This window comes from Brienomyrus brachyistius, chromosome 20 (genome assembly GCF_023856365.1).
Source record: "Brienomyrus brachyistius isolate T26 chromosome 20, BBRACH_0.4, whole genome shotgun sequence".
NCBI lineage: Eukaryota > Metazoa > Chordata > Actinopteri > Osteoglossiformes > Mormyridae > Brienomyrus > Brienomyrus brachyistius.
This window is the reverse complement of record NC_064552.1, coordinates 14,717,820-14,734,070: the sequence shown is the minus strand read 5'-3', so window position 1 is coordinate 14,734,070 and position 16,251 is coordinate 14,717,820. Positions and strand designations below refer to the sequence as shown.

The 16,251-nt window shown below is 42.7% G+C and overlaps 2 protein-coding genes across 2 annotated transcripts; both read left to right on the top strand.

Annotated features, from left to right (window-relative positions):
- Positions 1-4,788: 4,788 nt before the first annotated feature.
- Positions 4,789-10,657, top strand: opn6a (opsin 6, group member a). Its single transcript, XM_048988317.1, is given in 6 exon segments — positions 4,789-4,824; positions 8,274-8,373; positions 8,956-9,080; positions 9,466-9,564; positions 9,566-9,637; positions 10,331-10,657. Coding segments are annotated over 6 exon segments (759 nt in total).
- A 4,266-nt stretch (positions 10,658-14,923) lies between these two features.
- On the top strand, positions 14,924-16,190 carry LOC125716081 (vitrin-like). Its single transcript, XM_048988316.1, has 4 exons — positions 14,924-14,957; positions 15,394-15,459; positions 15,570-15,726; positions 16,010-16,190. The coding sequence occupies exons 1-4, from the start codon at positions 14,924-14,926 to the stop codon at positions 16,188-16,190; spliced, it is 438 nt and encodes a 145-aa protein (XP_048844273.1).
- The last annotated feature ends 61 nt before the right edge of the window (positions 16,191-16,251 follow it).

The window sequence follows — 16,251 nt, the reverse complement described above, 5'->3', positions numbered from 1 at the left end:
AAATCGATTCAATGATTTAATTCTCCAGTTGATGATAATCACCTTGTTGCTATAGTAATGGCTCTGAAATTCATAGTCAGGCTTTTGTGTTTTTCATTGTCATGGTTTTGGCTGTGATGACATCAGCGCATGTATATAAACACTATATAGATGTACCACCCAAAGCACATGATAGAGTGCAGTCTGAGGTGTGTTCAATCACTTCTTTGATGCCTTTTAGGGATGTATTTATTTATTTGTGCAAGGCTGCAGTTTTCAAGAAGGATAATGGAAAGACATTTGGTGTCGAAGAATAGGATGAGCTTGATACCTCTATGGCAGTGTCTCCCAACCTTGTCCTCAGGGACTCGGTCGGTCCACGGTTCTGCTCCCTCCATGGTAATGAAATGCATTCCTAGGGGGAGCTGGAAGGGAGCAGAAATGTGGACTGTCTGTGGGTTTCCAAGGACTGGATTGAGAAACACTGCTGTAGTGTAATAATCTGTGGATGATCTCGCTGTTCCTCCTGACTCGGGTCGCAGTGCGTCCTGGAGCCTATGGCAGTGTAGAACATCAGGCTAGGGTCCACCCTGCATGGAAAAGGACTTAATACTGTAAAACAGAAATATGATAGGAACTCAAGCTCACATTTTTAATCATGTTTCGGCAGCTTTTCTTTGCCAGAGGAATCAAAACCAAAATAGAATCCTGCAAAGCCACAATATAGAGATTCCAAATATGTGACTGTATCTGTTATCGAATCCAAACAGAGTGTTACTTGGACGTTAATGGGCTTTGTATGCTTGGCTTTGATCTCACGTCATGATGAGCTCCGGAAGCCGCCAGCCCTTCACCGAGTCCGGGGTCGACCCACAGAACCCTCCAGGAGGCTACAGGACGTCTCAGTAGATCTTAGGCAAGGGGAGGTAAACTGCCAATGGCTGAGAAGGAGGAGGGCTGTAATTACTGTGGAATTCCTGTAGGGCGACTGAAATGCAATGTAAATAACAGTTTTTTTAATGGATAATTATATCTGTACATAGTTTATTTTTTTTCCCCAAGCATTAGGAAGCACTTGAGTATGACGCTTATAATAAACCCAGCTATTAGATCTAGATTTTCCAGTCCAATTATTCAGGATACGCTACACGCTAATCACAAATATTAAGATCCAGGCATGTTTTGGTGCATATTCCGTGAAAATTTAAACATGAGAGCCAGCTGAAATGGTATCGATTCAGTGGCTAGTTTATTGCGTACAGCAGCTTGTTAACTCAAAATACCTGCTCCTTCAAACAGCCAATCTTGTGAGTGCAACTGAACGCAAACAGCAATGGGTTCAGATACTATGTGAGAATGATGTGATGAGCAAAGCCCAGCCAGTCAGCACAATTGCTGTGGCCAGAATGATCCTGCTGATGAGAAAAGTCAGGGGAGAATGAGCAGACGTGTTAAAGCTAACAGAAAGGCCACATGTGCAAAATCAAGAGGCTTCTCTGATCGCACAACTTGTCCACCCTTTGGTTCTTGTGTTTCTGCATATGAAAGAGGATCTAATAAAGTAGCCACTCGGTGTATGTATGATACTTTCAAATTAAAATTGCTTTTGATTCAAAGGAAATTATTGAGTCTATATACTGTATGTGTGCTTCCAGTGAATTCACACTATCCATCCATCCACTCATCCATCCATTTTCCAAACCGCTTATCCTACTGGGTCGCGGGGGGTCCGGAGCCTATCCCGAAAGCAAAGGGCACGAGGCAGGGAACAACCCAGGATGGGGGGCCAGCCCATCGCAGGGCACACTCACACACCATTCACTCACACATGCACACCTATGGGCAATTTAGCGACTCCAATTAGCCTCAGCATGTTTTTGGACTGTGGGGGGAAACCGGAGTGTGAAATCACACTATTATAAGGTACAGTAAATAATCACAATTACCAGGATCATTTGTCGTCTTTTTTTACCACTTCCCAGTGCTTGAAGTAGGCAGGTACTCACTAGTATGCAGTACTGGTACCTCTTTGTGTTTTTTTCTTTGGTGTACTGGGAAAGAATATTGCATACTGGTACCTCTCATAATCTACCAGTAGTGAACACCGAAGTGAGTACTGGCACCTGTTTTCTCACACTCACCCAGCACACGGCAGTGGACACTTTGGATAAAAGAGGTGGAAATTCAGGTCCTGAAGGTAAAAATCCAGACCAAGATTTTGTTTCAACCCAGTTGAGTATAAAGTGTCACTGATACAGTCTTTATTCAGCTGGTTGGTTGACACAAAATTTTGGCTGGATTTTTACTTGCTGGACTTGAACTTTCCACCTCAGTTGGAGTGCCGACTCTTGGAGAACTCCACTTTCTCCAGTTGTGCTCTTTTTTTACAGTATATATTCCAGGTGGCGTAACTGGGGCCAGACCCACAAACTAATAACATGTCCTGAGTGCAATAGAGACGTAAAGATAAAGAAATGGAAATTCACCTACGCACCTGCGTCTGCAAGTAATGAAACCAATTGAATTGTTTTCCACTTCTTCCTTAATGTTAATTCAATTTATTTAAAATGTTTGTTTTTTTTTTAATGCATGATGGATTAGGCTGCATATAATATAAAATACATTTTGCCTCATTGCAACATATAACCCAGAAGCCATTAATGTATGAAAGAGTTGTGATGAAAGGGTTAAGAGAATATTAAAAAATTTAAAGATTTTCTGACCCCAAAAGACTCCAGAGTTGGGACGGGATGGAGCTTTTGTGATCCCTATCTTTGTGCAATAGCACGAAAAAAAAATCAGGAAAAGCAATGTACAAATAGTGCAAAACAGCTGTGTAATATCTGGGAATGTCTATCTGGGATGGTTACTTTAAGTGTACTGAAAAAAATGAGATTCAAAACTTGATTTGATTTCTCATTTAAACTGTCCAGAATAGCAGTGGAGGCTGGTGCATAAAACAAATGAAGCAATGAATCCCCAGCGTTCACAGGCTGCGACATTTCCATGCCATTCATTTCCTGTTAATTTCCTGCTTTCCTGTCAATCTGAATATTCCACAGATGTCTTTTGTTGGTCCTAAACCGGAGCTTAATCTTAAAGTTTACCCCCTCCGTCCTTCACAACTCACCAGCACAGCGCTGTCACCCTGTCCAATCTAAGAGCTTTTCTAACTCAGTTAATAATGCTTTTTACTAACTTAGGTTTTTAGCTAGACTGCCATGATATACAAACATTAGGGCTTATACTTTGGACGATGTACTCTGGACCACTGTGTTCTGCTTCGGAGGCCTGATTCAGCGGGATTTCTTGGTTAGCCGGATAACGTGACAGATTTAAGGATTTAAAGTATTCTGGGCTAAATGTAAGTGAAAGAAGATGAAGGCCATTTAAACTGGGGTAAATGAAATCCGATAAGTTATCCAGGAAATTCTGCCTTCTGAAACAGGCTCCTGTTCTGTGTATCTGAAGGTGGATGGCCAGTAGAGTTGTAACGGTACAAAGCATAACAAAATAAATATCCATTATGGTGCAGCATTTTAAAAAATACTTGTGCTGTACTTGTGTTCACATTAAGACTTTCCCGCTTCACGTTAGAACGTACACATGGACGTGCAGCGGCGCGGCTTCATCCGCCCCTTTCCGATTGTTGCTTGGGGGAAACACACAAACACACAAAGGTTCAGCATTTACTGCATTTGTTCGGAACATATACGTACCGAACCGAAAGACCCATACCGAAGATTTTTGGTACGAATAGGTGCACCGTTACACTCCATTTCTAAATGGCTCATAGTGCAGGATAATGTCTCTTCCGGGGATGATCCCTGTCATTTTTGTTGGTTGTTTTGTGCATGCCTCTTTTTGGATCTGCTTGCAGAGGGGAAGGAGCTGCTCGTTGGTCATGTAGGGCTCACCTGAGCCAGTGTGCCGATGGGCCTGTTCTAGCCAGTGGGCCTATTTCGGCCAGTGGGCCGGTGGGCCTGTTCTAGCCAGTGGGCCTATTTCGGCCAGTGTGCTGGTGGGCCTGTTCTACCCAGTGACCCAGTGGGCTTATACTGGGCAGTAAGCCGGTGGGCCTATTTGGCCGCCAAGTACGACTCCTCCATCTTTCTATTGCCTCCCAATTTTGACCCCCATACTATTTTTTTAGTTGTGTCTTGGTTTGCCGATGTAACTTACTTTTTCCTTTAAATATGTATTATCTTCGAGTCTCCGCCTGGGTCACATGTGTGCAGAGTTTGCATGTTCTCCCCATGTCGTCGTGGGGTTTCCTCCGGGTACTCTGGTTTCCCCCCACAGTCCAAAGACATGCTGAGGCTAATTGGAGTTGCTAAATTGCCCGTAGGTGTGAATGTGTGCGTGAATGGTGTGTGAGTGTGCCCTGCGATGGGCTGGTATATTATATATTATCTTAATTTCGGTGCATCCCTATGTGTGCCTCCTTGTCTCCAATCAGACTGTGACAAATGAGATGAATGACCCTGGTATTTAATCTGAGCTTCATTCATACATTGACATGTCTGCATTCTAAGCTGTGGAGACCACAGACCTACTACTGATTGCAAAATGGCTGAACCTAGAATTAAATATTCGATTGTTTTGATGTATAGTGTAATGAGCATAAAAGTGATTAAATAAAGTGTAAGGAGACCTTATTCCAGTAGCATTTCTCTTCCCTGGTGTTTCTGCCAAACGCTACAATGTTCATTGTCAGTCTCCATGCACGTTTTCATGGTGCAGTCCAGTAATAAGCAGTAACTCCATCTATCCATCTATTAACAACTTCTTCTAGTCAGGGTCGGGGGCATGTGCATCCCAGGCGCCATAGAGCTCAAGGCTGGGGTACACCTTGGGTGGGGGGTCAGATAAGCAGTAACTGATATGTGCAGATTGTTTCTCCTCAACAGAAGTCCTCTGTCCTTATCCTGACCAATCGGAAACAATCAGGTTCTCATTAAAATCACTTAAGCACTTCGGCTAAATGATTATCTTGATCTAACTCAGTCTTTCCCCTGAGTACTGAAGATGATCAGATTAAAGTAAGCTGAAACACCTGCCAACACCATGGTCTTCTAAACAGAAAGCCCAGGTGTACATCCTCTCAATGGTCCATTCATGTCTCAACAATCTCACAGGTTCTGGTCCCATCATCTCACTCCTGGGGTGTCTCAGCTCTCTCCCAGTTTGTCTTTTTTTAATTAGATCTTTTAACAGACAGACACAGTAACTTCCAGTTTAGTTTCATTTCCTCAAATACACAAGTTTATTGCCTCAATTTATCTCCTCAGAGCTCAAGTACAAGATCTTCTCCTATCAAGCAGTAAACAGCCCACATGGGCTAAAAACCTTTCAATGACAATTTTGGTGATTTTAGTGATTCTAGGCAAAACACAGAGAGAGCATTTAGGTATCTAACCAGCTAAACCCTCCTGTGTGAAAGATATCTAAGGCATCCAGTTCACATGAAAGCATTCCAGCAATGACAGCATTAGTCTCTAGGATTCAGTTACAACCCCCCCACCATCGTTTGACAATAGCTCTGGTCAGGTTTGTTTAGGAGTTAGAGAGAACCAGACTCGAGAGTCAAATATACCTGCTATTGTTCCAAAGACCCAAGCACTCAGCTCAGTGATTCTTGTAGATAGTCCACTACCAGTTAAAGCTGCACTTCAGCAATAAAGCTTCAGCAAATATCACTTTTCTGCCCACCCTGTGAGATGGAAAGGATATGGAGGTGTTTACCATGCATTTGCGCAAGGCCACAAACTATACTAAATAAACACAGTCCTTATGTTGGAGATGCTGAAACAGCAAATTCTGCTAACCAGCTAGCTACCATCTTCTGACTCTACTTGCTAGCTTTTTATTAAAGTTTTTAAAACATCTGAGAGGGACGGGGGGCAACTTTTTTGAGCGAAGACCCAGAAATAACAAAACCGCCCCTGGTCAGATGACCCTGTCAGCATACATTCACGAAAGCCCGAGACATGAAGTATTAATGACCAACACCAACTAAATCTGAATTAAAAATATACAGATCAGGTTTCTGTCTGTAATGACGACCGGCTTTACCAGAGAAATCCACTTCTATATTTTATTATACAAGGAGCATTAACTGCATAGCTACTCATTTGGCAGCATTTTGTAGACACTGTTTTGGAATCATTTGCTATATTGTTATGCAGAAAGAATGACTTGGAATTAGCACCAAGTCATTAATCAATAATAGCTACGCGCACAGTCAATGATGTAATCCATCAATGACATCCCACCTTATGGCTGACACAAGGGATGTTCACAGACATGTGCATGGCCTCTGAGTAATGGGGAGGCCACCCACTAAGGCTGCATTGGACTGGACCCAAAAGAGGAGGTGATGGGTTTTTCCCACGATATTTCAAACTCTGACTCTCAAAGCACGTTCTGGATATAATGACTTTGGGAAGCCAGGGTGTGGAGTAGCAGCAGACGTGCATGTCTGTAGACTCTAAAATGAGGCACCTGATCGTCTTCCCTCTAAATGAGGAAGTCTCCACTTAAAACTGTAAAGTCCACAGTAGACACCATAAATTGAACTTTTGGATATGTTCTTAACACAGCTGTAATTAAGCCCTTACTTAGAACAAACCTGGATGGTAATATTCCCCTTTACTTTCATGGTAATCCAGTTCTCGTAAACAAGCGAGAGCAGCTGTCTGCCATGTCTGTGGTGTATGTGTGCATGATTTTGGTTAAGGTCATGGCGTTTACACATACAACCCCGCTTGCAGATATACTGTATGCACATAAGTAATGTACGTTAAGGGTTGTTTTTCTCCTGTTTCATTTCTAACACTTTCACACTTCCCCAGTTTTTCATGAAGCCAACTTGCAATTTCATTGGGGCAAAAATGAAATTCCTCACCAATATTAACCCTCTCTCACACTAGAAAACAACGTTTTGATTGGTCCTAATTCACCTCGAACCCGGGTCCCAGAGGTGTGAGGCAAAAGTGCTAACCACTGCACCATCATGCTGCCCCTTATGTGAAATATATGATAGGATATTATTCTTCACAGGAGAGACCTGGTTTCATTTTGTTTAAGATTATGTGAGTATCCACAACAGTTTAAGATTCAGCTCCAAACTCCAATGATTATCCAGGTTACTTAGATTCATTTCGCCTCTGCAGACACTTCTAGTGTCATCAGAGTGTTTCATCCCAGCATTAACTGTAGACCTTCAGCCATGTCCTCTTATGCCAGCCAAGAGGAAGCGCTGTCACATGGTGCTAACAGGTCCATGCTCGGGTAGACATCTCAGGTGTCCATGTGGGACTGCCGTGGGGTTAGGTTTCCGTCCCCTGGCCCACCACTCATCACCACATATCGCGATGCCGTTTCCTGTCGGTCATTCATTGTCACATTCTGAAAGGTAACATCTCACTTTGCCCTGGGGCTTTTACTACACTTGGAGATTTTAGCTCTTAGCCTAATAATATCTCATGCAAACCCCTATGAACAAACTAGTGCGAATATTAATAGTTTATAGAGTAGTTTTAAGTAAAAGTTTAAACTGTGTTTTTCCTACGGTAATTATATACAGCAAGAAATATGATGTGTAATTATATGAAAAGTTTACATATATACTACAAACATTCAATACAAGTAGATCTAAAATCGTCAGCATGAACAGCAAGCTGCCTTGCCACACTACTCTTGTGGCAACATGTGACAATGGTAGTAGAATTACAGGACAGAATAGTCAGGTTAATTCATTTCAGTTCATCTCTATGTTGGGGTATTTTCAAGATGCTTCCACCAAAAGCACCTAACAAAGATTTAGCAACAGTTTTATCGATACAAATCAAGAACCAGCTGATTCATAAAAATGAAGAGATAATGCATATCCTCACCAACCTTCCAGCATCCCAGTCTTTACTCAAAATGTAACAAATCTTCAACCACTCTGTGATTTTAGCCCCACAGACTGAATAGTAAGCACAGGAGAACCATTCAGATCTTGAGGATTGTTTCAAGAGCATGCAATTGACTGTGGCTGGCTGGTTCACACACAAATGATATAACTGCTGCTAAAGCATAAATGACTCAATGCAATTTAGCCAAAGAAGGGATGCTGCTGAGAATGAGATGTCATCATTGTTGCCGTATATCCGGCCTCCTGCAGACTTGACACAGGGTCACTGAGAAGTATAAGAAACAATGGATTTTACTCATGTAAGGAAAGCTATGCTGTATTAAACGATACTTAGGAGATCTGAGCACTGACAGCACGTTTCTCCTCTGTTCAGGTTGATGGTTTCTGCATCTTACTCTTTGGCTTGGCTGACATCAACACACTAACGGTCATCAGCGTGGTGAGATACATCAGGGGATGCCACCCAAACAAAGGTAGTCACACTCCACTGCATATACATTCATTGACCAAAGTTAGTCTGCTTTGGGTGTTCCTGGTTTATGTGAGTTTATCTCTGTGTATGTAATCTAATTGATTGGATACTGCAATATTACACATATTTTGTTATGTAACCCTTTTCATAAAATTAATGGTGTTTCTCAATATGGGTTCTTGGCCATCCTAAGATCAGTTCCAATACTAAAGACAGAAGTACAGTACAGTGTATGGTAAAAAATTCCAGATATCATTCTTGTCCCACCCCTAATATCAAGGATATGCTGTTTGCATCTTCGCTAACAAGACCAATCCCATGATTCATTGCACTCTAAGTTTGTACTTGGGAGGAAAGTTAGTAAGACTGCTCTTCCGGAGACCACAAGTACGATCCTTGTGTTCCTGTTATTGAGAAACACCCTAAATAAGGGGAGTCAACCTGCAGTCCTGGAGGGCTAGAGCTCTACACATTGTTGGGTTTCTCCTGCCCTAAATGTCCCCTTTCCTATATTGCTTGACAATACTGCTGGTGGGGTACACTTAACCAGATAATCAGATTTATTTTTTATTTCCATCTGCAGCCCACTGCCTTGGCGACAATACAATGTTCATCAGCCTGATCTTCATCTGGTTCGGGGCAGTTTTCTGAGCAGGAACACCTTTGCCTGGCTGGGGAAGCTACACATGTCAGGAATCTTGCTGTGACGTTGTCCTCTGTGCAATTGAACAGCATGTCATTCTGTTTGGAGACATCGGGAGAATTTGGAGAATTCCTGTGTAACCGACTAAAGCTGGTGAAACCTGTTTTATCCAAAAAACATGAAAGAACCCTGAGAGTCCTCACCTCCATCCCATCTCCATGTCAATATCCTGCATAGGATGTCTATGGTAATCGATCACTCACATTACCCAACAGTCTGGATCTTAGTAATATACCCAAACCTACAGTAAGCCTTAAGCTGAATATTGCCCCTTAGTGCAGCATGAAAAAAGATCACATAGAAAGATGGCAGTACTGTTTGGAATTTTAAATCTGCTGTAAATGCTATACATGGGTAACACATGGTGGTGCCATTTCCATTTACCCTCAGGATGTGACCAGTGAAGTAGACTGGGCAGAAACTAACTTCTCCGCAAGCAACAAATCCTACGTTGTGTCCAGTTTCATTTTCTGATTCTTTCTGCCTGTGGGGGGTGATGATCTTCTGCTACATATCCATTATCAACACTGAAGAGAAGCGATGTGACACTGGCCCACGCAGGGTGTTCTGACGGACAGGCAGCGGAAGACAGGGAGGGACGTTACAACAGTCAGTGTCAAGCAGCCAGGTTCAGATCTGATGGAGGAACAAATTGATATCTCTGTTTACGTTTTCGACAGCGAATACATGCATATCTTATGAATACCTGTGTAGTTGTCACCCCAACAAAACCCTCTTTGAAAACATACAGAAAACATTGCTTACATAAATATTCCTTTTGGAGCTATGATTGCCATCTACAACAATAAGAATTTTTCTTTTCACTTTTCTTTGTTGCTCTCCTTTCAGTTAATGAAAAGATTATGTACAAGGCCAGGGCTGTGCACTAAAATAACTGGAAAGATTCATGGCAGGAAGACTTGCCAAAGACCACTCACAGCAGCCTTGTTAGAACTTCCAAGGGCAATATGTACCCTCACAAATATGACCAACAAATTATAAGGTCCATACTTCAGCACCATGAGGCGGGCAGCTATAAATAATGATCTCATCACAATGAAGAAGACTTCTATGCCATAACAAACCATTGCTCAATGAACTTTCATTATTAAGAAACTTTATTATAATTTACATTTTCAAATAAATAAAAAAATAATAGTCTAATATTGTATCTGACCTTATTTCAGGTGGTTTTATATTTATTGTAATACACTGAGAGAACACCATCGCAGTCTTGTTTTAAAATTGTGGAAAGAAGAGAAAAAAAGAGAGAAAAGGAAAAAGAAGACAAAATTGTGGTCTGCTGCATGTATCCACCATCATCTGCACATCTTCCCTCCTGGCATGGCCACCCTACGGTGTGGTCTCCTTGTGGTCAGCCTGGGGATTGCACATATCCAACATGACCAGCATCATCACCCGGCTCTTCACCAAGCCGGCCAGCTTCTAAAACCCGCCCATCTACTTTGGCCGGAGCTCCAGGTTCCAGAAGGACGTCGGGGCGTTGATGTCGTCAGGCAGCTCGGTGTCGATCCTGACCTGGCTCTTCCTAAGCCCCACCCCTCCACATGCCAGGAATTAGGAGCACAGCGACACAGAGGCTAGACACAGGTGTGAGAAGTCAACCGCAGGCTCCTCTGCTTGTCAACCGAAAGCGCTTCTTCATTCCAACATACCAGCATCCCGAATCACATTTCAATGTACACAACTATAAAAAAAGTTAACATTTTTAATGTACGTTTTTATTTACGTTAAATACTACTTAAGTTACTGTCACTTAAATAATGGATATTATTTTTCTGCAGTGTTATTTCTTAAATGTGTGCCGCACATTAAAGTTCTTTATGTACTATATCTACATTTACATTTGTTTATTTAAAAGACGCTTTGTGGCGTACATCACAAGCATCACTGAGCTGAAGATTCCCTCAGCAATGACAAATTGTCCTGGTCCTTCAACAGGTCCTCAGACAAGGACAATGACTCTCTCTCCTCCACAATGGAATATAATGCAAACATTACCTAAGCAGTCATTAAAAAGTGAGGAGAAAGAGTGGGATATTTTTGCTACACATTAGTTTCCTAGTTAGTTTTTTGAGAGGAAAACTTTTCTCTGAGGTCGTATAAATGTCCTTGCATATATTTTTGTTCATTATTTCGTACTTGACTGTTTAAAAAACAGTTTTAAAATGGTTAAAAAACATTACACAGAAAAATAACCATCACCGTAATGTGTAGCGTGCGTAACATATGCATTTATAATAATCTTAATGTGACATGCTTGTGTATGTATGTATGTATATTGGCAGTATTTAATGAGATTGTTTTAGATTGTCTTAGTATTTTTAGTATATAGTCAGTAGGTTGTTTTATATTGTTAGTATTTTAGTGAGTGTGTCGATGAAAAATGTGTGTATTTTTTATTGCTTTCCTACTTGGCTTGAATTACGCTTCTTTGGACAAATAAATCATTTTTTAATTAAATTGAATATTCCAGGATAAGCGATTGGAGGATGGATTTATGCATGGATAGCAATCATTAAATTGTAATAAAGGAGTTGTGGTCTGGAGCCGGTGGGTAGGGCGTAACCTTACGGGGGCGCGGCGCCACTCGGTGCGGGGGCACTTGGCCGGGATGCTTTTCGGACTCACCGTTCCGACCAGCAAGCTTTTTTCTTTCTTTTTGATGTCTTTGGATTTCTGGACACAGATATTTCATCTTTGAAAGTAAGTCGACATTACGCCTTTCTTGTAGGATTTTCAGTGTCTGACACATATATTATGCATTCTGTACACTTTAACTTACTACTCATTCCTTACGCGACAATTCTGTCTCGTTAAATTAATTTTGCCAGGTATTCAGTCAAACATGGAAGACTGCAAAGTACTTAGCGATTTCGTCTATGTTCAATTGGCGCACATTGATGAAGTGTGGGCTACATATCATGTTTATTAATTTGACTGATTATTCAAAATCAACAATTTGGTCACGTGTTGGCACCAGTAATTTAGTAACTCGGCTACTACTGAAGAACAAATCACGGACTAATATAGTTCCTGCATGAAATACCTGAACCGTTACGTTTGCTTAATAATGAACGAACATAGAATCGCTACGTAACTAACACATGATTTCTAGTTAATTAATAGATTAAATTAGAGTTTAGTACCCCGGAAGTAAAGTGCTACCAAACTTCTTAAATTGTGTTACTGGGCTAAGTCTTTAATAGATTTGCAAAAAACAAAAACTCAAAGAAGATAAATAATTAGTCTAACTTAAAATATAATTTTAAAGCACAGGCCGCTTTAAAGAGTACAGATACACACGCGCATATTCTCGCATCTTTATAATGAAGTAGAGTGAGACTGACTTTGCCCTATTTTCCTCTGGCTTACCGTCATTTTAGGAAACTTTCCTTCCAGCCTTTGGCACTCCTGCATCCATGGTCATTTGTCATACCTGCTTTCGACAGCCTGCCTTTTCGCGCTTCCCAAAGGGCATTGTGTCGTTATTAGTTGCGGATGCCGTTGCGAGCATCAAGTATAAACCACCGCTTAGTTGCTCATTTTCCTTTTATTTTCATTAATGTTTTTTTTTCTAACCAAGAAATGAGCATTGGTTGTATACTGAAGGTCGTGTTGCTTTCGGTATATAAACAATTGGCTGTGAAATTTTAAGTAAAATAATTTTCAAGTAATTAGGTGACCTTGACGAAACAATGGTTAATTAATTAAGTTTTAGAATTAATTTTGCCCCTCCATCTGCTTCCCCCTCATCCACCATCGTACGGTTTGATAATATAGTTTATCAACCTTTCAGCCATGTATCCAATATGAGGTCCCGGGGGCTGGGGGCTGGGGGCCGGGGGCTGTCCCGGGCAGCACAGCCACACACACACATGCTCATTCATGGCCCATTAGGTGAATGAGGATGTCATGTCTGCTGTCTGTCAGCCTCCCCGCTCTTCAGATAAGCTTGTCTGGCTGCACTGGTTCCTGCTGCATGTCCCTCTTTCTAATGCTGGGCTCTAATTTTCACTTTTAGGTGAAGTAGCTTGATGCAAGAAAAATAAGGGAAATTAAGAAATAGGTAAGAACAAAAGAGATGACACAAGATGGGAACTGTTGACGAATAATACAGCTCTATATGTGCCATGTGACCTGGAAGCCCTTATTGTTTGGCTAACAGGTTTGTGTATGAGTTGCTATGGGTAGTCTGGAACACAGAAGTACAGAGGAATAGGGATTTTATTTGGATTTTATATTATGGTGCAGTGGTTAGCACTGTTGCCTCACACCTCTGGCACCCGGGTTCGAGTCTCCGCCTTGGTTACATGTGTGTGGAGTTTGCATGTTCTCCCCATGTCGTCGTGGGGTTTCCTCCGGGTACTCCGGTTTCCCCCCACAGTCCAAAGACATGCTGAGGCTAACTGGAGTTGCTAAATTGCCCGTAGGCGTGAATGTGTGCGTGAATGGTGTGTGAGTGTGCCCTGCGATGGGCTGGCCCCCCATCCTGGGTTGTTCCCTGCCTCATGCCCATTGCTTCCGGGATAGGCTCCGGACCCCTCGCGACCCAGTAGGATAAGCGGTTTGGACAATGGATGGATGGATGGATTATGCTACTTGGAAATGGGTTTCACAAAAGCTGCAGAGAGCAATGGAAACCCAAGATGGGCATTTTGGTAAGAGCATCGGGAAAAAACTATAAAATGAGCTTTCGATTCATGGAAATGACACTCAGGTGAGCATCAGAGTGCTTTTAAGTGCCTTTGCATTAAGGATGAAGGTCTTTTCAATAATATAAAAACGATTGTGGGTGAATTCCTTCCCCCTGCTCTGTGTGGATGGAGGTCTCCCTCATGGCAGACCAGAAATACACAGTTCACGCAAAGTGATTTGGTGTCTTTAAATTGCCGATAGTGTGTGACTGTGCGCCCCCTGATGGACTGGCAATCCATCCACAGTGTCTCTGCCTCTTGCCCTGCCTACTTGTGACCGCCCCACTCTAGGTCCCCCATAGACGGTTATGGGTAATGCATTTAGGTCTCTTCAAAACTCGTAGTTCTCACAAATGCGCGTGGATGATTCCCATGAAGAGACAAGCCCTACAGTATGGCCTGTTTGCATCAGAGCAGTACTGGGTTGAGGCTGACCCCAACAGGTACCCCGTCTCCGGCATGTGGTTTATTACACTGCCTGCTTTAATCATATACCCACAGGGCACAAAAAGCAGCCCGCCACCCCTGATGGGTCGCGTTCGATGGTTCTTTGATCTAATCCTTGGAGGTGCTGTCAGAAAAATTAAGAATGCCTTCTGGTTTTATGTGACAGTAGAACAAAAAACATAGTTGAACTACAAAAGACTTTAATTAAAATGAGTGACTGAATGCATACGGTGGTTTAAAGCTTTACCAAGGACTGACTGGAGGAAGGCCACAGGGCAGCTGGAAAGAGCAGGCTGGGAGAGACAGGGCTTCACTGCGGTTTGGGCGTTTGTAACGTTTTGAAGCAACTTTCTGGTGCATGTTATTAAATGTAAGCTGTAAAAAAATCTGAATCGCTTTTTTCGCCAAGGGCATTTACATAATCATAAAACAAATAAAAGTGCATGTTTTGACAGCCTGACACCCCAAACCACTTTATAGCTCTTGGGCATCTGACTGAAAGGGTAACTTGCCCATCAGAGAAGGTGAAATACCACCACACTTGCTAGCAGGGGTCTTTGCAGCATCGTACTGAAATGTCCTGAATTTGGAATTTACTGTATGTTATTATTCCCCTAAAAGCTCGTTTCTCTCCAAAAAAGCCCCTGGAGGTTTGGGGGAGCTGCTGGCCCAGGATTCCCATCATGCACGGCCTGGTGCTCACTTCGCTTTTTGTGGGTATGTTTTAGCCTGTATGCCCCCAGCCCAGGGGATGTTCATCATCTCACTATGGCTGGGTTGTCAACTCTAACGCGTCTGGCGTGACACTCACACTTTCAGAATCTCACGCTCACATAAGAAATCTTACAACAAATCCATATTATTCCATTATAATCCTAAAATTAGCTCCATCAAAATGAACAAAATTACTTGGTAATAAAAATCTAACCCAGCCCTATTTATTGGGCTAGACCAGTAAGGCAGGAAAACAAACGAAAGTCAAATAGAAGCTCAGAAAGAGCTGTGGTGACAGTGACAGTATTTGATTTGGATATGTGACTGATTGACGGTGCTTTTCTTTCAAAATAATATATTTTCAGTGGGTTTACGGACACCAAGTATAACAGATTGCTGCTCTGTCCAGGGGACTTCATGATTCTCTCTTTTCTTGCAGCTGTGCTCCTCTTGTGCCAGATCGAGACAAAGCGCAGCCGTCAGAAAAGCAAGAGGCCAGAGGGAGGTACGTAGAGGTTAAGGTAGCTAACATGAAGCTGCTTTCCGGGACGGAGAGCCTGTGCTTGTCTGCCTGTGCGCCCAGCCCCGACTGGCATTCCGCATTTCTGCACACAGCCGTGCCTTCGGTGGCGTGCGACGTGCGGGCCGGGAAGATCAGCCACGCAGAATTCATTGCCAGGTGTCCGGCAAACTGCGTGCAAAGCAAGCAGCCGGTGTATGGAACGGACGTTTACGCTTCCATCTCCAGCATCTGCAACGCGGCCATCCATGGGTGAGAGGAGACTTCAGTGACCCCTTTTATCTTTAGACCTGCTCATGCTTCACACAGAATGCTGTGCGACGCAGTTACACCATTGTGTATAAGTAAGTTTTTTTTTTTTGCAGGGATGATGTCATGACCTGCCTTTGGAAGTTTGAGGCTATCGGTCGTTTTTATCTCCATGTGCTCACTGACTTTGGATCTCATTTTAGGAATGGGTGATCCATGAGCTCACTGTAGGCCTTCACGACACTCTCTTAAGTGCTGCCCGCAGAACGTGTGCTCTGGTTTACAGTGGGGTCATCACCGACGCCGGGGGAAAGGTGATTGTGAGGAAGACGGCGGGACAGGACTTCTACAAGGGCAGCTTCTCCAACGGCGTGAGATCATTATCCCTCCCAAAGTGGAGGGAGTCCTTTACTATTACGGGTCAGTCCATCATCAGCACTGTGTGCCGTATAACAGCTAAGAAATAGGAACACAGCTTGTGCCATATATTATAATACATGCTGTCATAGCTGAACACGGAGGCCAAAC

Coding starts and splice junctions, on each gene's coding strand:
- LOC125716081 (XM_048988316.1), top strand. CDS start 14,924: ATGCACGGCCTGGTGCTCACTTCGCTTTTTGTGG. Junction 14,958..15,393: donor GCTCACTTCGCTTTTTGTGG/GTATGTTTTAGC, acceptor CTTTTCTTGCAG/CTGTGCTCCTCTTGTGCCAG. Junction 15,460..15,569: donor AAGCAAGAGGCCAGAGGGAG/GTACGTAGAGGT, acceptor TTCTGCACACAG/CCGTGCCTTCGGTGGCGTGC.